Source organism: Hyla sarda, chromosome 7 (assembly GCF_029499605.1).
Source record: "Hyla sarda isolate aHylSar1 chromosome 7, aHylSar1.hap1, whole genome shotgun sequence".
Classification (NCBI taxonomy): domain Eukaryota; kingdom Metazoa; phylum Chordata; class Amphibia; order Anura; family Hylidae; genus Hyla; species Hyla sarda.
In genome coordinates this window covers 57,152,816-57,177,669 of record NC_079195.1, presented here as the reverse complement: position 1 = coordinate 57,177,669, position 24,854 = coordinate 57,152,816, and the positions used below count along the sequence as shown (strand labels likewise).

At 44.6% G+C, this 24,854-nt stretch overlaps 1 protein-coding gene across 1 annotated transcript in view; it reads left to right on the top strand.

Annotated features, from left to right (window-relative positions):
• LOC130281670 (alpha-2-macroglobulin-like) overlaps nt 1–24,854 on the top strand; it is a 206,361-nt gene that overhangs the window by 163,990 nt on the left and 17,517 nt on the right. Inside the window, exons 30-31 of the mRNA XM_056529135.1 lie at nt 9,194–9,399; nt 22,266–22,481. Of these exons, the coding sequence (XP_056385110.1) occupies nt 9,194–9,399; nt 22,266–22,481 (422 nt within the window). The remainder of the gene's footprint in view (nt 1–9,193; nt 9,400–22,265; nt 22,482–24,854) is intronic.

The following is a 24,854-nucleotide window of genomic DNA, read 5'->3' as shown; positions in this document are numbered from 1 at the left end:
GTGGTCCAGCCTGCCGCATCACCCAGTGGCCATCCGCTCCCTCTGTCATCCAGCCAAGGCTCCACCACCTCAGCCGAAGGGAGCATTGTGTCAAACCATCCTTCTTGCGCTCCTGCTTCCTCCGCTCGTAGTCAGCCATTCCACCAACAACCGATCGGCGAAGCCATGTCCAAGAGACAACCGTGCAGAAGTTGAATGTGCTCCTGTCCAAGTTGCTGGTGTTGCAGTCCCTCCCTTTCCAACTGGTGGACTCTGCAGCTTTCAGGGAATTGATGGCTTGTGCCGAGCCGAGGTGGAGAGTCCCAAGCCGTAATTTCTTTGCGAAGAAGGCAGTACCAGCCCTGCATAAGTTTGTACAAGAGAAAGTGAGCCAGTCCTTGAGCCTGTCGGTGTGTTCAAAAGTGCACGGCAGCACCGACGTGTGGAGCTGTAACTACAGGCAGGGACAATACATGACATACTGGGTAAATGTTGTTCCTGCACAGCCACAGCAGCAACTTGGACAGGTCACACCGCTTCCTCCTCCACGCTCTCGCTCCCAGGCAGTTGGTCCTTTTACAGTGTGCGCCTCCTCCCCCGTGTCCTCGGCCTCCACTGCACATCCAAATCTCGGTGGCCCTTCATTGTACCACGTGTGTAGGGCACAGCGGTGTCAAGCCGTCCTTCACATGGTTTGACTTGGCGAACGGAGTCACACAGGGGAGGAACTGCTGAAGTTCATTAGGGAAGAAATCCGAGTATGGCTTACTCCACCAAATCTGGAAATGGGAACCATGGTGACCGACAATGGGAAGAACATTGTGGCCACGCTGCGACAAGGAAGTGTGAACCATTCGCCCTGCATGGCACACGTGTTGAATTTGGTTGTCAAGAAGTTCATCAAGTCTTCACCCCATTTGCAAGACGTCCTGACAATGGCAAGGAAACTGTGCATTCACTTCAGCCACTCGTACACCGCCAAGCACACTTTGCTTGAGCTGCAGCGTCAGAACGGTATCTCACAACATAGCCTCATTTGTGACGTTGCCACACGTTGGAATTCCACCCTCCATATGTTGGACAGACTATATGAACAAAGAAAAGCCATCATGGATTTTTTGATGATACAAGCAGATAGGAGTACTCCCCTGTGTAACTTCAATGTGAACGAGTGGCAGCTCATACGTGACACCTGCCGTTTGCTGAGGCCCTTTGAGGAAGCCACATTTTTTGTTAGTTGCTCGAATTACGCCATGAACGACGTAATTCCACTCCTACATTTACTCAAAAAAACATGGCTGGTCACGGCAATGGAGATGTTGCGCCTACATCAGAAGGCTACATGAGTCCTGTGGGGGATGAACTGGAGGAGGATGATGAGGGGCAGAGCGAAGAACAGTTTACGGTGGATGAGATGGCCGGTGTTTCTGGTCATTGGACAGGAGAGGAGGAGCAGGAGCAGCCAGAGGAGCAGGAGGGTTATTACGAGGGAGGCGAGACAGAGGACCCAGACACACCGTGGGAGTATGCAGTGGAGATGAAGGCAGGTAGTCCCAGTGAGTCACTGTCACAAACGGCACGATGCATGCTGAGTTGCTTGCATAGTGACCCCCGAATTGTCAAAATTCGTCAGCGCGATGACTTCTGGATCTCCACCTTATTAGACCCTCGCTACCGGCCCAGAATGGGGGCCTTTTTTACACCCACTGAGAGGGAGGACAAACTGACCTACTTCAGGGAGCTTCTATTTCATATATTGTGTTGTTTTGTTTTTTTGGGGGGGGGGGGGGATTGTGAAGCCCTGGTGTGTACTCTTGCATCAGCCAACTCCAGGCTGTGTCATGCAGGCAATATATGGGTTACTGATGCCACAGGGGTGGGGCCTGGGTCTGGAAATTTCAAATTTTTGGATAGCGGGTGCTACCAATGAGAAATCTTTGTCAAAAATTTAATATATTGTGTTGTTTTTTGGGGCGGGATTGTGAAGCCCTGGTGTGTAGTGTACTAGTGCATCAGCCAACTCCATGCTGTGCCATTCAGCCACTAAATGGTCTCCTCTTGCTGCCAACATGTCCACACTATGTCATTCAGTCACTATATGGTCTCCTGACACTGATGTCGCCACCAGGCTCTGTCATTGTGCTGCTGTGCGGCAGTAATTCTAAGAGCGATGTCGGTAATCTGCATGCTATTCTGAATAACAGTATTATTTCACTACCCCAGCACACTCCATATGCGTTTTAGGACACAGCAACGTGTTCTATACCCCTATAGAGGCTATATGTAGGCTAGAAATAGCCTTTTTTAAGATCGATTCGCCTCAAATAAATTCGGATCTAAACAAACTTTTCGGGAAAATTCGGCGAATCGGCCGAATCAAATTTTTGAAAAGTTCCCTCATCTCTAGGAGATATCATACATTGACTTCAGTGGTAATGCCCCCTATTCTGCTTATTGCTGTGTCCACATTCTACAGCCTTCAGTGGTGGACACACAAGTTCCATCGCAGGCCTCCTCACAAGGCTCATTGATACCTTTGTACATTTGTACATCATATACTTTCCTGGATTTCCGGCTCCTCACTTGCCTGTGCTGGGATCAGCAGGGGCCCCATTCAATTCAGTGACCAGAATATAGTCAGTTAGTTACCAAGTTCAGGTCATTTTCCACAAGCATACAAGCTTTGGCTTGGAAAGCAAAGCATGGTTTGCTGCACTTTTTAGTCAAAACCAAAACTCACATATGTGAGAAAATGACCCAAAAATAGTAACTAAATAACTATGTCCCAGCTGTCTCTTAGAGTGTATCTCCCTCTTGGAGTGAGAAAGAGAAAATGGATTTATGTGAGGCACTATTTTATATACAGGCTGATAGAAGTATATGAAAAAGGTACATGAACAACAAATACTAAAGAAGGATACATTGGTTGGGATAGTTTAAATAAGAAAACTCATGGAAAGAAGATCCCAAAGCACTATGTATTCGTGAGATCTCTGTAGGGATAACTTTCTATGAAAGTAAGTGGAGGGAGACAAGAGAACTCATCTCTGGTAACTAGGAAGCTACCAGGGGCCATAATGCACTATTGGAAAATGCAGCTACTTCCTAGACACATGATCCCATGGGTGCCCACCCACAGAAAGTGAAGAGATCATACCTACAGAGTGGCAAAGAAATAGGCTAAAAAAAAAGCTGAAAATTACACTAAGGAGGGTCTGTTTTCATGTTGATTGTGTTAGAATAGTGGTGTTTTCCATGGCTTGTTTAATTATTTTGAAGGATAACCCCTTTATGGTAGGGTCACACTGTGTATTTAATGTAGTAAATATGAAGCACATACCTGGGATTTCAGCTGTATCAAATATGTAGCTGTGTCATATATGCAGGAGTAGTTAAACCATTTAATGGCTTAACTTCACTTGTGTATTTGACGCAGATGTGTACTGAGACATGTTGCTGAAGCATATTCTTTTTAATCAATCTCTTCTTATTTTTCAGTTATTCATTTTTTTAATTAGATTTTTAGTACATTTTTATAGGTTAAGCTGTCTTGCCTTAGTTGTTTTTTTAAGCATTTAGAGATATCCTTTACAGTAACCTTCATTGACATAATAATCTATATTCATTGTTATAGAAGAGTTTTCTAGGCATGTTCTGTGACCTGTGCAGAGGTCAGTGTGGGGGAGGGCTCAGATATCACTTATTGTGAATTGTGTGATCCTCTGTTATCTATATATTGGTGTTACCTTTCACTGTAGTCCTGCCTGTGATGATAAGTAGGACACTGCCAAAAGGTGATCTTTACAAAAAAGGAAGTATAATAATAAAATGACATTTTTGAAAAAAAAGTCACCAAAAATTCTTACAAAATATATTTATCATAAACCGTTTATTTGAACAATAGCAATCATTTACTGATGACACATTCCCTTAACCCCTTAAGGACCGTCTGGAACATCCCTGCACCCTGGGCTTTAAGGACCAAGGACGTTCCAGAACGTCCTGGTGTTTCTCAGGTCTCTGCCGTGCGCCGGGCAGAGATTGGAACGGCATGTCTGCTGTAATCGTTCAGCAGGCATGCCGTGCAAATGCCTAGGGGGGTCCTCGGATCGCCGGAGATCACTTGCAAAATCACGCAAGAGATCTTCGGCGATTCGGGTCATTCGGGTCACTTGTGACCCGATGACCTGGTAATAAATGGTGATCGGCGGTGTACAATTCACCGCCAATCACCTGCTGTTGCTGGGGAGTGGTGACAATACTGGTCACCACCCCAGCAATGCTGCTATTGGCCGTCGATCATTCAGCCAATAGCAGTGCGGCAGAGGAGGGGTTAACGGTCCCTTCCTGCTGCTGCACCCGCTCTCTGTGTTCAGTCAGTGGGTGCAGCAGTGAGGAGAAGACCGTGGATCCCCCCTCAGAGCTCCGGAGCCCCCTCAGGAGCCTTAGAATAGGGACAGGTAGGATTTAATAAAGTAAAAAAAGTTTTAAAAAAAGTAAAAAAAAATAAATAAAAAAGTCCCCCCCCCAACCCCCTAATAGGTCCCCAAGGGTCCTATTAGGGGTTCAGGGAGCTGCGTGCCACATCAATTTTTTTTGTCCGTAGCTTTTTTTCTTTTTCTTTTTATAAAAAAAAATCCCCCCCCCCCCCTGACCCCCTAATAGGTCCCCCAGGGTCCTATTAGGGTCTGATCCCTTACCCCGGGTCCTATTAGGGGTTCAGGGAGCTGCGTTTGCCACCCCTTTTTTTGGGGGGCCGCAGCTTTTTTCCTTTTTTTTTTCTATTACTGTTATTACACTTTTTACACCAAGCACCACACACTACATACTTCCCCGGTGACCCTGTCTGGAGCCCCCAGAGGGTTCTCAGCCACGGATTCCTGAGTTTGTTGGCGACTCAGGAATCCGGATTGACCATGCTGGCTTCACTGATTTAAAAGTTTTTTTTTCAGTGACAGCCTGGTCAATCACATGGTGGAGCAAACGAACTTGTATGCCCAGCAGTTCATTGCCCACCACCCCAATTCGCTTTTGGCCAGGCCCAATGAATGGTGCGCCATTGATGCAGCGGAAATGAGGACATTTTGGGGCCTCATGCTGCATATGGGCCTGGACAAAAAACCAAGTGCTCTTCATTACTGGAGCGGGGACGTCCTCTATCAGACCCCGCTTTACAGTATGGCGATGACACGGAGGCGGTTCGAGGCCATTCGGAAATGCCTGCATTATGCAGATAATGCGGCATGTCCGCCCCGAGGTGATCCTGCCCATGACCGGCTTTACAAAGTGAGGCCATCGATCACTTTGGGGCCAAATTTTTGGAGGCCTATGTACCACTCAGGGACCTCTCGGTAGATGAGTCTCATCAGTTTTAAGGGGAGATTCATCTTCCGCCAGTATATTCCCTGAAACTCTACAAACTTTGCGAGAGTAACTCCGGGTACACTTGCAAGTTTAGAGTATATGAGGGATAATATTCCCGTATTTAACCCCCAGAATGTCCCCCCACTCTGGGTGTTAGCGGGAAACTCGTTTGGGACCTTTTGCACCCATTGCTGGATAAGGGTTTCCACGTGTACGTGGATAACTTTTATACCAGAATCCCTCTGTTCAAACTCTCTTTCCACCAGATCCATATCCGCTCATGGGACCGTGCGGAAGAACCCTCTAAATTTTGCTAAGACGCCTATCCCCAAGGGTGAGTCCCGTGCCCTCACCCATGATAACCTGTTGTTGGTGAAGTGTAAGGATAAGAGGGATGTCCTTATGCTCACCACTATTCATGGGAACGGCAGCACCCCTGTGCCTTTGCGAGGTACCGTGGGACCGGTCCTCAAGCCCTATTGTATTCTGGACTACAATCTGTATATGGGGGGGGAGTTGATCTCTCAGATCAAGTCCTCAAGCCATACAACGCCATGCGGAAAACACGGGCATGGTACAAAAAAGTTGCGGTCTACTTGGTACAGGTTGCCATGTACAACGCTTTTGTACTATCCCAGTACGCTGGCAACACAGGGACATTCCTCCAGTACCAAGAAGAAGTCCTAAGGTTCCTGATCTTTGCTGACCGGGAAAGATCAGGCTGGACTTCCCAAGGGTCTGGAGTTATAGGCGCCAGGATTGTCCCAGGCCAACACTTTCCAGGTGAGGCCCCCCTCCCCCCGTGGAAAAAAGGGACGATCCCAGAAAAAATGCAGAATGTGTTACAGGAAGGGGAGACGGAGGGACACCACCATTCAGTGTGACACTTGCCCAGATAATCCGGGGCTCTGCATAGGCTGCTTCAGGGAGTATCACACTTCCATGGAGCCCTAAATTTTCCCTTTTTATTTGAATTTTCCATAATTTGACCAATGTAGCAAGTCCAGAGTACATTCCAAAATATAACCCCCATAAATCACTAAATTGCCCCCAAAAAAACTTAAAAAATTAAAATAAAACTTGATAAGACCTCTGGGGGTGTTTTGTAAAAAATGGGTCATAGGTCACTGAGTCACTATCATCGGGGACTTTTTTATGTTGCCTCAAATGTGCAGCGCTCTCTCTCCACCTGAGCGGGTGCGCATTTGAGGCAACAGGTTAGGGACAGCCACACACTTCACATTCCCAGAATGATGATTCAGAGCATAGGGTTTGGGGCAGGCATATTTTTTTTGTGTTTTGGCTATGCTCTGGGTCATTATTCTGGGAACATATCCTGTTTTATTAGGTTTTATAATTTTCTGGCCCACTGTACCCCATATTACGGGCCTCTGTATCCCACCTGTCTACCCCAGTTACGGCCCGTTGTCCCCCATAGTGTTCCCCTATTTTAGGGCTCAGTGCTCCCCCATTAACGCTCCTTGAGGGGGGTTCCCACATCCTGGCTCCATATCAAGCTCAAGGTCCCTGACTGCGCTCCCACTCAAGCACGACCTGCTGTGCACCCGCCAAGCCTAAATCATCAAAAAATAAGGTATGTCCTTACTCCAAAGAAATGTATTTACAAATTGTTGGGTGTCTTTTCTGCTATTAACCCTTGTAAAAATTTAAAATTTTGGGGGGAAACACATTTTAGTGAAATCTTTTTTTTTTTTTTTTTTTACATATGCAAAAGTTGTGAAACCCCTGTGGGGTATTAAGGCTTACTTTACCCCTTGTTACATTCCTCAAGGGGTCTAGTTTCCAAAATGGCATACCATGTGGGGGGTATTTTGCTGTCCTGGCACCATAGGGGCTTCCTAAATGCAACATATCCCCCCCATTTCAGCAAAGTTTGCAAATGTGACTCCTCCTCTTCTGAGCATTGTAGTTCGCCCGTAGTGCATTTGACATCCACTTATGGGGTACCTCCATACTCAGAAGAGATGAGGTTACATATTTTGTTTTTTTTTCTACTATTAACCCTTGCAAAAATGTGAAATTTGTGGGGAAACCCACATTTTAGTGAAAAAATAAATATTTTTTTTTACATATGCAAAAGTCGTGAAATCCCTGTGGGGTATTAAGGTTCACTTTACCCCTTGTTACATTCCCCAAGGGGGTCTAGTTTCCAAAATATAATGCCATGTGTTTTTTTTTTTGCTGTCCTGGCACCATAGGGGCTTCCTAAATGTGGCATGCCCCCAGAGCAAAATCTGCTTCCAAAAAGCCAAATGCGACTACCCCTCTTCTGAGACCTGTAGTGCGCCAGAAGAGCACTTTTCACCCCCCTATGGGGTGTTTTCTGAATCGGGAGAAATTGGGCTTCAAATTTGGGGAGTATTTTCTGCTTTAACCCTTTTTAAAAACGAAAAATTTTTGGGAAACCAAGCATTTTTGGTAAAATTATAATTTTTTTACATATGCAAAAGTCTTGAAACCCCTGTGGGGTATTAAGGTTCATTTTACCCCTTGTTACGTTCCCCAAGGGGTCTAGTTTCCAAAATATAATGCCATGTGTTTTTTATTTTTTTTGCTGTCCTGGCACCATAGGAGCTTCCTAAATGCGGCATGCCCCCAGAGAAAAATTTGCTTCCAAAAAGCCAAATGTGACTACTCTTCTGAGACCTGTAGTTCGCCAGTAGAGCACTTTTCAACATCATATGGGGTGTTTTCTTAATCGGGAGAAATTGGGCTTCAAATTTTGGGGGGTATTTCCTGCTATTACCCTTTTTAAAAATGTGAAATTTTTAGGAAAACAAGCATTTTATGTAAAAATTCTTTTTTTTTTTTTACATTTGTAAAAGTCATGAAACATCTGTGGGGTATTAAGGCTCACTTAATTCCTTGTTACGTTCCCCGAGGGGTCTAGTTTCCAAAATGGTATGCCATATGTTTTTTTTTTCTGTTTTGGCACCCTAGGGGCTTCCTAAAGGTGACATGCCCCCCAAAAACCATTTCAGAAAAATTTTCTCTCCAAAATCCCCTTGTCGCTCCTTCCCTTCTGAGCCCTCTACTGCGCCCGCCGAACAATTTACATAGACATATGGAGGTATGTGCTTACTCGAAAGAAATTGGGCTACAAATACCAGTAAACATTTTCTCATTTTACCCCTTGCAAAAATTCAAAAATTGGGTCTACAAGAACATGCAAGTGTAAAAAATGAAGATTTTGAATTTTCTCCTTCACTTTGCTGCTATTCCTGTGAAACACCTAAAGGGTTAAAACACTTACTGAATGTCATTTTGAATACTTTGGGGGGTGTAGTTTTTATAATGGGGTCATTTATGGGGTATTTCTAATATGAAGACCCTTCAAATCCACTTCAAAACTGAACTGGTCACTGAAAAACAGTGAGTTTGAAAATTTAGTGAAAAATGTGAAAATTGCTGCTGAACTTTGAAGGTCTCTGGTGTCTTCCAAAAGTAAAAACACGTCAATTTTAGGATACAAACATAAAGTAAACATATTATATATGTGATCCAAAAAAAAATTTTTTTTAATATCTATTTTCCTTACAAACAGAGAGCTTCAAAGTTAGAAAAATGCAAAATTTTCATTTTTTTCATAAAATTTTGAGATTTTTCACCATGAAAGGATGCAAGTTGCCACAAAATTTTACCACTATGTTAAAGTAGAATATGTCACGAAAAAACAATCTCGGAATCAGAATGATAACTAAAAGCATTCCAGAGTTATTAATGTTTAAAGTGACAGTGGTCAGATGTTCAAAAACGCTCCGGTCCTTAAGGTGAAAAATGGCCTGGTCCTTAAGGGGTTAAAAAAGGATTTTCCCAAATTCTCTTGCAGATGGACAAGTTTACTGGAAACGGGACTCCACCCCTCCTCCAGAAGACTCATATTGGTCCCGAGCTCCCTCAGCAGAAGTGGAGTTGACGTCCTATATGCTACTAGCTCAACTTTCTGGTCCAACTCAAGATTTAGGTAGAGCTATAGAGATTGTCAACTGGTTGAGCAAGCAGCAAAATCCTTATGGAGGATTCTCTTCTACACAGGTAAAGTGAGGTATTCTAAGGAATAGAATATTTACCGGCCCTTATACGTTATATAATGTAAAGTTGAAGAAGTTTGATAGTATAATATATTTGAGGATAAGATGAAGACCAGCTCACCCCGCCTCGGACAGCAGAGCACGGATCGAGGTGCTGGACGGCACCAGCTAATCAGAAGAACAAAGAGAGATGGATCCAGCTCGTGCAGATAAAAAGATTTTAATCCATAAGACAAGGAGGATACAAGTAATGCGTTTCAAGCGCTGAATGCGCTCTTAGTCATAACTAAGAGCGCATTCAGCGCTTGAAACGCGTTACTTGGATCCTCCTTGTCTTATGGATTAAAATCTTTTTATCTGCACGAGCTGGATCCATCTCTCTTTGTTCTTCAGTATAATATATTATAAAAAAAAAAATATATATATATATATATATATATATATATATATATATATATATATATATATATATATATAATGGCCTGCCGGGAGCATATTGTAGTAGACGTGGGGAAATCTTTTTTCATAGGTTTCTGATGCATATTGATACTGTTTGTGGAAGACATGCAAATAGAATTTATTCAGCATGTACATCAAGAAAGTATTCATAGGCCCTAATTCCTCTAGAATAAGCCAAACATGTTGTCCTTTTGGAATATGCCAGGCTGGTATGCATCAAAATTCGTCCAATATACTCTTATAGTGGAAGGCTCAAGCACAATGTACATATGCAACAGCATGCCTTGTCACAATGGCACGACGCAAGTATTGGGAAGAGGGTATTAAGCTGCTGCTAGAAACCTCTAACCTCAACTCATCTCCACAGAGGACAAATGGATTCGGTATTGAAATAAAAAATTCTGAATCTTTCTTCCACCTGGCAATCTTATGGCGGGGGGTTAGATAGGTGCCCATGTATGTAACATAGTAATTTGGTCCTGCTGATATAAACAGGTTCGGATGAGTGTTTATCATGTTTATGGGTAGAGAGGACAGAATTTTAGAAAAATTTGATTCAGCTGATTCGCCGAATTTTCCGAAAAAAATTGGTTCGGTGTGAATTTATTCGCTACGAATCTGTATTAAAATTGGCTATTTCTGGCCTACAGAGAGCCTCAATAGGGGTGTAGAACACTTTGTCTTGCTGTAACACGCATAGGGTGTGTGCTGGGTTAGTGAAATAATACTGTTATTCAGTATGACATGCAGATTAGAGACTTCACTATTAGAATCACTGCAGCAGAGCTTGGAAGTGGCATCAGTATTAGGAGACCATTTAGTAGCTGAATGACACACTGTGGAGGTGGCGGCAGCATGAGGAGACCATATAGTGTCTGAATGACCCATCCTGGAGGTGGCAACAGCCTGACAAGACCATAGGGCCTCACAATTGAAAAGATTAAAGATATTTTTTTACATTTAAATTGAAGATTTCAAATAGATGAACCTAAGAAGTTTTATTTAATATGAGAGCAGAATGTGGAGACATAGCGGTACAGTTACACAGCCTGGAGGTGGAAGAAGCATGATTAGACCATATAGTAGCTGAATGACACAGCCTGTAGTTGGCGGCAGCATGAGGAGACCATATAGTGGTTGAATGACACAGCCTGTAGTTGGTAGCAGAAAGAACAGACCATATACAGGCTGAATGACACAGGAGGGGGCAGCAGCATGAGGAGAACATATGGTGGCAGAATGAGACAGCCTGAAGCTGACATCAGCATGAGGAGAACATATGGTGGCAATATGAGACAGCCTGGAGGTGGCAACAGCAGCATCAGGAGTCCTGAATGTGACCCGGTGACATGGGGGGGGGGGAAGGGTGGCAATACCATTACCCGGTGACAAAGGTGGGTGAAAAAAGGAGAACTTGGCATCAGATGTGTGGCACCAGGTGGGTGGCAGTTTCAAAATAGTAGCTGAGGCAGGTAGGCAGAAGAAAACACTCTCTTTTGTAAAAGTGTTAGTGTGCACAAGTAAGTATTAAGGATATGCATTACGTAAAACTTAACTTTTAATAATATTCTTAGGATAAAATATATGTACCCCAAATTTTTTGGAAATCAAACAAATGGAAAGGTGTGCAATAAACACCATGTGCCACCTACACCACCAAGTATTGATGTGATCCAAAGACCTCTAAAAGGTGGAAGGGAACAATGTATGGTTCATGTTAACTGGTGGGGATAAAAACTTCCCCTGTAAGGCCCTACTCTCGCATTATTAATTCCCTTCTTGGCAAGTGTTACTCGCTCTAAAAAAGGGCAGCCCCACACAGGAACCTCTCCCTATTTTCACCTGCAAACACTGCCATTTCCCAGGGTTTCTAGGTGGAAATAGGGATTGGTTCCTGTGTGGGGCCGCCCTTTTTAAGACAAGTAACACTTTCCTCAAAAAGGTGGAAGGGAACAAGGTATTGTCCATTGTAGCAGGTGGGGGTAAAAATTCCTCTGTAAGGCTCTACTCTCGCAATATTAATCCCCTTCTTGGCAAGTGTTACTCGCACTAGAAAGGGTGGCCCCACACAGGAACCTCTCCCTATTTCCACCTAAAAACCCTGTGAAATGGCAGTGTTTGTAGGTGGAAACAGGGAGAGGATCCTGTGTGGGGCCATGCAAGGGAATTAATAATGCGAGAGTAGGGCCTTACAGGGGAAGTTTTTACCCTAACGGTTACAATGGACCATACATTGTTCCCTTTTAGAGGTCTTTGCATCACATCAATACTTGGTGGTGTAGGTGGCACATGGTGTTTTTTGCACACCTTTCCTTTTGTTTGATTTAAAAAAAAAAGTTGGGTACATATATTTTATCCTAGGAAAACTTAAAGGGGTACTCCGCTTCATGATGTCACACCCCCTCATCACGTCACACCCTGCCCCCCCAATGCAAGTCTATGGGAGGGGCGTGACAGCCATCACGACCCCTCCCATAGACTTGCATTAAGGGGGTGGGGCATGATGTCATAAGGGGGCGGGGCTATGACGTCAGAAGCTCACGGCATCGGCTCCAGCATTCGGAAAAGTTTGTTCCAAACGCTGAGCACCGAAGTACCCCTTTAAGTTTTAGCTAATGCATATCCTCAATACTTACTTGTGGTCTGATGCTGAGGAATGTCTATAACTGGGGAGCAGCACCTTAAATATGTTTTCAACTATCCATATTTGTGAAGTGTTGGTGTGGCACCGTGGTCAATCTACTCTGATGCATCAGGCATTGGTGCGTGGAAATCCTGGCTGATCCATGCCTGATTTATCTTCACAAAGGTCAGTCTCTCCACATTTTTTGTGGACAGACGAGTTCTCCTGGGGGTTACTATGGCCTCCGATGCACTAAACACTCGCCCTGATGGCAAACTACTGGCCAGCCAGGACATGGAAAACTCTGGTAGTTGCGGCCACAAATCAAGTTTGGCTGCCGCGGATCTTCAAAGTGTGTTGGCATGGTGATGTCAAGGTATGCCACAACCTGATGGTTCAGGTCCTGCTCGAGGTCTACCTGCTGCTGATGAGTTGCTTTATTATGCGGGTGAAGAAAGCTACACATCAGCAACTGTAGACTCAGGCTGCTGCTGATGGAGATGATACTGCTCCTTCCACCCCACCCCAGCAGCCATGGCAGTGGAAATTGAGTGCAGATGGTCCCCCAAGTCAGACCTGCGATAGGATGGATGATGGCGCTGATAGGCATCGACCAACTGACTACGTAGGATGTCTCGGTAGTAGGTCAGTTTGTCCTCCCTCTCAGTGGGTGTATAAAAGGCCTCCATTTTATGGCGGTAGCGAGGGTCCAATAAGGTGGAGAGCCAGAAGTCATCCTACTGCCAAATGGTGACAATTCGGCGGTCACTACGCAAGCGAGCATGCATCATGCCATTTGTGCAAATGACACGGAGGGACTCCCTGCCTCTATCTCCACAGCATACTGCCACGGTGTGTCTGGGTCCTCTGTCTCACCTTCCTCAAAATCCTCTAGCTCCTCTGGCTGCTCCTGCTCCTCCTCTCCTGTCAAATGACTAGAAAAACCGCCCATCTCGCAAAACTATAACTGTGCTCCATTATGCCCCTCCTCCTCCAGTTCAGCCCCAACAGGGCTCATGTGGCCATGAGATGTAGACGCCACACCCCCAGTGCGTTGACTAGCCATCGTTTCAAACACATGTTGTAGTAAATGAAGCACTGGAATGATGTTGTTCATGCCGTAATCATGACGTCTGACTAATAAGGTGGTTTCCTCAAAGGGTCTGAGCAAACGGTAGAAGTCACGTATGAGCTGACACTGGTTGAAATTAAAGTTACACAGGGGAGTCCCCTATCCGCTTGGATCATCAAGAAATCGGTGATGACTTTTCTCTGTTTGTATTGTCGGTCCAAACATATGGAGGGTGGAATTCCAACGTGTGGAAAGTCACAAATCAGACTATGTTGGGGATACCGTTCTGACGCTGCAGCTCAAGGAGGGTGTGCTTTGCGGTTTACGAGTGGCTGAAGTGCATGCAAAGTTTCCTTACCATTGTTAGGATGTCTTGCAGATGGGGGGAACACTTCAGGAACTGCTTGACAACCAGATTGAACACGTGTACCATGCAGAACACATGTCTCAGACTTCCTTGTCGCAGTGGAGACAAGATGTTCTTCCCATTGTCGGTCACCATGGTACCCTTTTCCAGTTTTCATTGAGTAAACATTGATTCGAGTTTTTGATGAATGATTTTTAGCAGTACCTCCCCTGTGTGACCCCGTTCGCCAAGGCAAACCACACATGGTATGCTGGAGGGGCACTGGGACTTGTCCATGCAGTGGAGGCTGAGGACACGGTGGAGAATAAGGAGGTGGAGTCGCACACTGTCACAGGGCCAACAGCCTGAGAGCGTGGAGGTGGAAGCAGCGTGACCTGTCCAAGTTGCTGTTGTGCCTGTGCAGGAATCACATTTACCCAGAGGGCCGTAAAGGATATGTATTGTCCCTGACCGTAGTTACAGCTCCACACGTTGGCGCTGCCATGCACTTTGGTACACACCAACATGCTCAAGGACTGGCCCATCTTTTGTTCCACAAAATTGTGCAGGGCTGGTACTGCCTTCTTCACAAAGAAATGATTGCTTGGGACTCTCCACCTCGGCTCGGCACAAGCCATCAGTTCTCTGAAAGGTGCAGAGTCCACCACATGAAAAGGGAGGGCCTGCAGCACAAAACTTGGAGAGGAGCACATTCAGCTTCTGCACTGTTGGATGAGTGGGCGCATACTGTTGTCTCTTTGACAAGGCTTTGCTGATGTATTGCTGGTGGAATGACTGACTCAAAGTAGAAGGAGCAGGAGCATCTGGAGCGAAAGAAGATGGGTATGACACACAGCTCCCTTCAGCTGAGGTGGTGGAGCCTTGGCTGGCTGAAACAGGGAGCGATGTGCCACTGGGTGATGCAGCAGGCTTGACCACCACACAGAGGCACGGTTCTCCCAGGCCGCTTTATGGTGACGCTGCATATGTTGATGCAGCGCCGTGGTGCCAACATTGGGACCCTGGCCATGCTTCACTTTCTGCCGACGCATCTTGCATGTCGCCAGGATAACATCCTCCGGATGCTTGATGAAAAACTGCCACACCGCAAAGTAGCTGATTTTCCCACAAACAGTCCGCACTGATTGACTGCTACTGCAGGAACTCCTGTGCCACTACCTCCAGGGAAGGTAGGCTGCCGCGAAGCAGGTGGTCTACACCGGGCTCCAAACTTTCCACTTCTGCCACCATGCTGACTGCAAACCATGCTACCACCTGGCTGGCTCAGCTGTTGCCTCATGGGCAACTTGCAACCCTCTTCTCCTGATGATGATGAAGCCCCTTCTGCACCTGGCTCCCAATTGCGATCGGCTTCATCATCATCGAGTTTTGTCTGCACAAAACCGATGTCCTCCTCATGTTCCTCAACAGTGTCTGCTCCAAGAGCCTGAACGCTCGCAACACCACCTCCCACGCCACTCTCCTCATCAATACTTGCCCGCCTAGCGGAGGAAGTGGCAGATGTCTCCTCCACTTCTTGGCTGGGCAGTAGCTGCTGACTGTCCTCTAGTAGATCATCCTCACTAAATAGTGGAGCTGAACCCACAGCATAAGATACTTCTGTAGGGGAGGGAACAACATAGGACAGAGGCAATGGGAGGACAGCGACTGCTCCCGGGCCATGTCAACTGAGGGTTGTGTTTCAGGAACCCACAGACTGTTGACTGGGGGGTTCAGATGTCACTTATAATGAAGTAGATGACCATGTTAACCAATAGATGACGGCAGATGGGTTGCTGGTTGAGACACGACCGCTAGCTGATACTGGGAGCTCAGGCCTCTCGCCCCTAGTCTGCTGCAACCTCTGCCTGATGACTTTAGGCCTCTGCCACTACTCTGTGCATGTTCTGGCACTTCTCTGCCTGACATACTTAGTGCGTATATGAGGGGAGTACAATACGCTAATAGAACGCTGATGTGAGGTGAATCGCTGCTGTAAAAATTATTTTCTGTGCAACACACTGCTCTCTGTTCCTCTCTCTCTGTCATACTACGCTGATGTGACTGGCCGCAAGATGGCTGCCCAACATATAGGGCTGTGACTTCACAGGGTTGGCTGGCTGCCGTTAGGCTGCATGCTGCATGTGATTCAGGGTCATCCCGCCGACCCTTGTTCCCGCCTTCCCAGGATTCCTTGCCCCATGTGCTTACATGTGGATCAGCCCTTTTAGATGCCTAGCCCCAGGAGACTGGACTGCACTAAATGGAGTTTATTGAAGTGATTCGCGCAATCTAATCGCTGTGATATTCACAATCGTTACTGTGGTGAGCTTGTGGGGATGTAGGGTAGGTAGGGTGTAGCTGTGCAGTGATGAAAGGGTGTTGGATTAACCCTTAACTGTCGTGACACCAGGGTGCGGGTTCTTCCTCTCTATATATATATCCTACCGCCACCCATCCCAGGAACGATAGGGAGGAATAAAGGATTGTCCACAACGGTTTAGTAAACTGGAAATAACTTTACTGCAACTTTTATGCAGGTTAACAGTAGTAAGTCTTTACAGAGGACCAGACTTTAGGTTCCTCACAGTTGGTTGGGACCTTGTAGGGAAATAAGCTCTGAAGCTTGCTTTACGCTGTTCCACTGAATTTAGGGTTTGGTTTTAGGTTTAGTAGTCACTTAGAATTAGGATTGAGTTTAGTTGAACTCAGGTTTTGTATTCGGCTGAAGTTAGCAGGCTTCAGGCCTAAGTTTTGTCTTGAAGGTATGCGCGGAACTCCTCTCTCTCTGCTAGTCTGGAACCCAAGAGAGCGATGATTGGGTAACAGGGCCCTTATATGGCAAGGGGGCAGTCTCATAGCTTACTGGTTCCCACCACCTGTCAATCCTTTCACAAAGCATTGTGGTACATCATGTGACCCACTCACGTGACCTGGAAGGTCCTTAAGCTTAACCTAACAGTAGGCTTAGTAGTCATGTGACCTAAGGTCCTGGAAGTACTATACATATCTATATTATGTACAAATTATATACATCAAACAAATAAAATTAAAGAAGGAAGAGGTGAAAAGGGGTTATCCCACTAGGAGGATCCTACCAGTAGGCAAGAACTCTGACTTTGGGGACTTAGCACACAAGGTACGTTATGATGTACGGTACCGGGACACCACATTACGAATCAAATTTTTCCTGAAATTCGTAACAAATTCGAATTCGTCACCTCTGGTTTCGATTCGCTAATCCCTATTTATGGGGCCTTTAGAGGTACCAGCAATTCTTCTTTGCTAGAAGACTTATATTCTGCTCAGAAAACCAAGACTTGAGTCTATAAAAAGTCAAGTACATTGATCTGAGAGATCAGCCGATTTCTGCATGTAAACCCTCAAGATGTTGCTCTATTTTTCAGAGATCCAGGTGAAGATGGTGACATTAACCTTTATTGCTTTTAAGCATTTATTGTACAAGCAGATTTGGTTTATTTCCATAAGGGTATCACCTATGGGTTTACTTGGTCCAATTTAACATTGGAATAATACAGCTGAATTTCTGTGATTGTATTACGCCCCTAAATCCTAGCCCCACCACAGGTCTAATGGCATAAGTTGACAACATTATAGGGACTTACTGGAACGCAGCAATGTTACATTTGTGTGAAATTGGCCCTAAGGACGGACATATTACGTGGTATAAGGCCTGGTCCCATGGATTATATCTATAATTTTTCTGTGATGTATCATAACTGTGTTTACATGTCATTTATTTATTAACCCGTACAGGACCTAGGGCTTATGCATACGCCTTCTGTACCTGGGTCTTAAGGACCCAGGGCGTACAGGTATGCCCGTGGGAATTCCGGTCCCTGCCGTGCGCCGGGCAGGGATCAGCAGGCACCCCGCGCAAATGCCGAGGGGGGTCATCAGACCACCCCTTGTCCGCAATCGGCGCAAATTGCAAGTGAAATCGCACTTGCGATTTGCGCAATACCGGGTCTTACGGGTCACGTGTGACCCGATGACCCGGAGATACAAGGTGATCGGGAGTGTAGAATACACCCCCTATCACCTACTGTATCTATGGGGAGGTGTCGATTTCGCCACACCCCCAGGAGAGCTGCTATTGGCTGGACGACCGTCCAGCCAATAGCAGCCGGCAGGGGTTAAACGGCATACTCTGCAGCGCTCACTGTTAGCTGGGTTTAGGCAGCGGTCAGAGCTGCAAGAGGAGCCAGGGACCCCCTGCCCCCATCGGATCGCCTCAGGAGACCCAAAGATTCCCTAGATCAGGGACAGAATCAACCAGAGGGAAATCCATGTAATAAAGTAAAAAAAAAAAAAATTATCCCCCCCCCCGACCCCCTAATAGGGCTCAAGAGTACGCCTCGTCTTTTTTTAGCGTGACCCGGGCCCTATTAGGGGTTCAGGGTGCTGCGATTTGCCCCCCCCTTTTTTTTTGGCCACAGCGCTTTTTTTTTTTTTTTTACTCACATAACATTACTAATCACACACCGTTATACATAGTTACACCAAGCACTCACTACACACTCCCTCGCCCCCCCCCCCCACACCCAAAACCCCCCTCCACTGTAGATAAAAGGCGATGGCTCGCCGGGCATTTTCGGCAGCAGAGGCATACGCTTTTCTTGCCTCTGAATCCGAATCTGCCAGTGAGGACGAGGAAGATCCAACATTCCTGTGTTCTTCCTTGTGGTTCAAGGCTATTTGGAAATGCCTTCATTATGCAGATAATGAGGCATGTCCACCCCGAGGTGATCCCGCCCATGACCGGCTTTACAAAGTGAGGCCGGTCATCGATCAGTTTGGGGACAAATTTTTGGAGGCCTACATACCGCTTAGGGAGCTCTCGGTTGATGAGTCTCTTATCAGTTTTAAGGGGATACTGACTTCCACCAGTATATTCCCTCGAAGCGGGCGCGGTATGGCGTGAAGCTCTATAAACTTTGCGAGAGTACTTCCGGGTACACTCTCAAGTTTAGAGTGTATGAGGGACGAGATTCCCGTATTGAACCCCCAGATTGTTCCCCCACTCTGGGTGTTAGCGGGAAAATCGTTTGGGACCTTATGTACCCATTGCTGGATAAGGGTTACCACGTGTACGTGGACAACTTTTATACCAGCATCCCTCTCTTCACACCCCTTGCCGCCAGATCCACATCCACTTGTGGGACCGTGCGGAGAAACCAGAGACGCCTCCCTCTAAATTTGATCCAGACACCTATTCCCAAGGGTGAGTCCCGTGCCCTTACCTATGAAAACCTGTTGTTGGTCAAGTATAAGGATAAGAGGGATGTCCTTATGCTGACCACTATTCATGGTAATGCCAGCTCACCTGTCCCTGTGCGAGGTACCACAACAACGGTCCTCAAGCCTGATTGTATTCTGGACTACAATCAGTATATGGGGGGAGTTGATCTCTCAGATCAAGTCCTCAAGCCATACATGGCCATGCGGAAAAAACTTGTATGGTACAAAAAAGTTGTGGTCTACATGGTACAGGTTGCCATGTACAACCTTTTGTACTGTACCGGAACGCTGGCAACACAGGGACATACCTCCAGTTCCAAGAGGAAGTCCTAAAGGTCCTGATACCAGAAAAAATGCAGAGTGTGATACGGAAGGACACCACCACTCAGTGTTACACTTGGCCCGATCATCCGGGCCTCTGCATTAAGGACTGCTTCAGGGAGTATCACACTTCCATGGAGTACTACATTTTCTCTCCATTAAAATTTTCCATAATTTGACCCCAATGTACCAAGTCCTGAGTACATTCCAAATTTTAACCCCATAAAACCACTAAATTGCCCATAAAACTATTTCATTAAAAAAATTAAAAAAAATTAACTGATAAGACCTCTGGGGGTATTTTTTCCAAAAATGGGTCATGGGTCACTGAGTCACTGTCATCGGGGACTTTTTATGTTGCCTCAAATGGTCAGGCAACAGGTTAGGGCCGGCCACACATGTCAAATTCCCAGAATGATGATTCAGAGCATAGGGTTTGGGGTGGGCATATTTTTTTTAAGTTTTGGCTATGCTCTGGGTCATCATTCTGGGAACATAACCAGTTTTATAATTTTATGTCCCACTGTACCCCTTGTTAGTTATTAGTGTACCCCATATAATGCCCCTCGAGGGGGGGTCCCACTGTTCTGGCTCCATAGGCAGCTGTCTAGAAGCTCCAGGCCCCTGACTGCCCTCCTGTTCCTCCATGACCAGTGAGCAGAGCAGATATATGCCCAGATATGAGGTATGTCCTTATTCCAAAGAAATGTATTTACAATTTTTTTTTTTTTTTTTTTTTTTTTTTTGCTGTTCTGGCACTAAATGTGACATGCCCCCCTCATTTCAGCAAAATGTGACTCCTTCTCTTCTGAGCATTGTAGTGCGCCAGCAGAGCCCTTGACATCCACACACGGGGTACTTCCATACTCAGAAGAGATGGGGTTACACATTTTGGGGGACATTTTCTCCTATTACACCTTGTAAAAATTTAAAATTTTAGGAAAAACAGCATTTTAGTAAAAAAAATAAAATTCATTTACACATCCAAAGTCGTCAAACACCTGTGGGGTGTTAAGGCTCACTGTACCCCTTGTTACGTTCCTTGAGGGGTGTAGTTTCCAAAATAGTATGCCATGTGTTTTTTTTTTTTTGCTGTCCTTGCACCATAGGAGCTTCCTAAATGGGACATGCCCCCCCAAAACCATTTCAGCAAAATTAGATTTGCAAAAACCAAATATGACTCCTCTTCTGAGCATTGTAGTGCGCCAACAGAGCACTTGACATCCACATATGTGGTGTTTCCATACTCAGAAGAGATGGGGTTAGAAATTTTGGGGGGCATTTTATCCTATTACCCCTTGTAAAAATGTAAAATTTGGGGGAAAACTAGAATTTTTGTGAAAAAAAAAATAATAATAATTTACACATCCAACTTTAACGAAAAGTTGTTTAGGCTCCCTTTACCCCTTGTTACGTTCCTTGAGGGGTGTAGTTTCCAAAATAGTATGCCATGTTTTTTTTTTGCTGTCCTGGCACCATAGGGGCTTCCTAAATGGGACATGCCCTCCCCCCCCAATACCATTTCAGCAAAATTTGATTTGCAAAAGCCAAATATGACTCCTTCTCTTCTGAGCATTGTAGTGCGCCCGCAGTGCACTTGACCTCCACATATGTGGTGTTTCCATACTCAAAAGAGATGGGGTTACAAATTTTGGGGGGCATTTTCTCCTATTAACCCTTGTAAAAATTTTAAATTTGGGGGAAAACTCGAATTTTTGTGGGAAAAAAAGAAAATCATTTACACGTCCAACTTTAACGAAAAGTCGTGAAACCCCTGTGAGGTGTTAAGGCTCACTGGACCCCTAGTTACGTTCCTTGAGGGGTGTTTCCAAAATAGTATGCCATGTGGTTTTTTTTTTGCTGTCCTGACACCATAGGGGCTTGCTAAATGCAACATGCCCCCAAAAACCATTTCAGAAAAACTCACTCTCCAAAATCCCTCGGTCGCTCCTTCCCTTCTGAGCCCTCTAGTGCACCAGCCAAACACTTAACATACACATATGAGGTATTTCCTTACTCGAGAGAAATTGGGTTACACATTTTAGGAAGATTTCTCTCCTTTTACCCCTTGTACAAATTCAAAAAATGGGTCTACAAGAACATGAGTGTAAAAAATGAAGATTTTGAATTTTCTCCTTCAATTTGCTGCTATTCCTGTGAAACACCTAAAGGGTTAACAAACCTTTTGAATGTCATTTTGAATACTTTTAGCGGTGCAATGGTTGAGGGGATATAATGGTTTCATTTGTGGGGCATTTCTAATATAAAGGCCTTCAAATCCACTTCAAAACAGAACTGGTCCCTGAAAAATTTCGATTTTGAAAATTTTGTGAAAAATTTGAAAATTGCTGCTATACTTTGAAGCCCTCTGATGTCTTCCAAAAGTAGAAACATGTCAACTTTATGATGCAATTATAAAGTAGACATGTTGTATATGTGAATATATAATTTATTTGGAATATTCATTTTCCTTATAAGCAGAGAGCTTCAAAGTAAAAAAAATGCAAAATGTTAAATTTTTTCATAACATTTTAGCATTTTTCACCAAGAAACGATGCAAGTATCGACAAAATTTTACCACTAACATAAAGTAGAATATGTCACGAAAAAACAATCTTGGAATCAGAATGAAAGGTAAAAGCATCCCAGAGTTATTAATGCTTAAAGTTAAAGTGGTCAGATGTTCAAAAAATGGCCGGGTCCTACAGTGAAAATTGGCTGGGTCCTTAAGGGGTTAATATATGCTCTTTTGCACCTATTGTAAAGTTATATTTCTTCCCTTTTAAGGACACAGTGGTGGCTCTTCAGGCTCTGGCCAAGTATGCAGAGTTGATGTTTTCTGACAAGGGAGATGTGACTGTGGCAGTCACCTCCAAGTCAGGATTCCTTGAGCAGTTCCATGTGGACAAGAATAACCGGCTTCTTCTCCAAAGGGCATCACTATCTAAAGTCCCAGAAGACTACACGGCAACAGTAACAGGGGATGGTTGTGTCTTTGTTCAGGTGAGCAGGAAGATATGTAAGTTTGGGAAGTTATAAGCTTGCTGATCAGTAGTCCTCATTAGACTTGTCAGGGTGCAGTTCTCCTATGGGATATGTGTGTTCTTGTACACCTTTGTAAGGTTGGGTTCACACCATGTTTTTGCAATACAGTTCTTGTATACGTTTTCAATTTGAAAACCATATGGAACCATATTGAAAACCATAATCATTGACTCTCCATTGAAAATCGTATGCCAAAAGATGCATCAGGTTGTGTCCGTTTTGCATCCTGTACGGTTTTGTTAGTTTTTTCCCGTACCCAAAACCATAGTCTACTACGGTTTTTGGTCTGGGTGAAAAACCGTATTGAAACATAAACTTTTTTTTTTTTTACATGGGAGTCAATGGGAACCACACAGAACCGTATGTGTGTACGGTTCCATCCGGTTTTCACCATATGGTTTTTAACTTTGCACCATTTTTTATCTTGGAATTTCAATCAAACAAGTGAAACTTTATTCATAATTGAATGAAAAGTTAAAAACGTATACGTTTTTTCTTAAAAAAAAAAAAAAACAGATGCAACCGGACATCATTTTTCAAACCGTATACAGATTAAAATGTATACACACGTTTTGATACAGTTTAGTCAGGTTTTGAGGAATCAGGTTTTTTTTTTAATCAAAAACCTGATACAAGAGCTGTATTGCAAAAATGTGGTGTGAACCCAGCCTAATTCAGGAACAGCTAAACCTAGACTGCTGAGCTATGGGGGATGCTTGACAGATTGATCCCCTTAAGCTTCAGAAGTCAGTGGCCACTTTTCCTTGACCTTCCAAGGTCCTGTGACTTGGAAGTTTTGGAAAGGGCTTGCGTAATTTTTTTGCACTTGGTTTAAATAAATGTCGATCTTGAGTTTTTCAAAACAACAAACCAAAAAAGAAGCACATTCAGTGTCTGTTCGTGGTTGTATTTCTGCATTACAGACTAAAGATTTATTCCAAGTAAAAGGTATGTATCCTCTATGCACAGGAAAGGATATGAGTCAGATTGCAGAGGGACTGACCATTGGGGCCCCCACAATCTCCAGAAAGGGGCCCCCGGTCTTTGCTATGAAAAGAGCAGCAAGCCATATACAGTGGGGATCAAAAGTTTGGGCACCCCAGGTAAAAATTTGTATTAACCTCTTAAGGACGCAGGGCGTACCTGTACGCCCTGCGCCCGGTCCCGGTGTTTAAAACGGGGTCATGCCGTGACCCCGCATCACACCGGGTCGGTCCTGGCTGCTATTCATAGCCAGGACCCTGGGCTATTAGTGTGCGGCACCGATCGTTGTGCCGCGTGCTATTACCCCTTCAGACGTGGCAATCAAAGTTAATCATGTCACTGAAAATGAAAGTAAACGCTACGCGGCAGCTCAGTCGAGCTGATCGGGACTATCACGGTAAAATCGTGATGTCCCAATCAGCTAGGACGTGAGCAGAGGCGTCCCATCTGGGTTTGATTGCTCCAAGCCTGAGCTACAGGCTTGAGCAATCGAGCCCCTATCTCGCTGATCCATGCAAAGCTATGGCTTTGCAGGGATCAGTATAAGAGATCATAGTGTGCAGTGTTATAGCCCCCTACGGGAGCTATAGCATTGCAAAAAAAAAGTGAAAAAAAGTTAACAAAGGCCATTTAACCCCTTCCCAGTTTGAATCACCCCCCTTTTCCCTTAAAAAAAAAAGTGAAAATAAAAATAAACATATGTGGTATCGCCGTGTGCGTAAATGTCCGAACTATAAAATTATATCATTAATTAAACCACACCGTCAATGACGTACGCGCAAAAAAATTCCAAAGTCCAAAATAGCGTATTTTTGGTCACTTTTTATATCATAAAAAAATGAATAAAAAGTTCGATCAATGCAAAAATGGTACCGATAAAAACCTCAGAACACGACGCAAAAAATGAGCCCTCATACTGGCCCATATGCAGAAAAATAAAAAAGTTATAGCGGTTAGAAGATGACAATTTTAAACATATAAATTTTCCTGCATGTAGTTATGATTTTTTTCCGAAGTACGACAATATCCAACCTTTATAAGTAGGGTATCATTTTAACCATATGGACCCTACAGAATAAAGATAAGGTGTTATTTTTACCAAAAAATGCACTGCGTAGAAACGGAAGCCCACAAAAGTTACAAAATTACATTTTTTCTTCAATTTTGTCCCACAATGATTTTTTTTTTCTGTTTTGCCATGGATTTTTTGATAAAATGACTAATGTCACTGCAAAGTAGAATTGGTGGCACAAAAAATAAGCCATCATATGGAATTTTATGTGCAAAATTGAAAACGTTATGATTTTTAGAAGGTGATGAAAATGAAAATGCAAAAATGGAAAAACG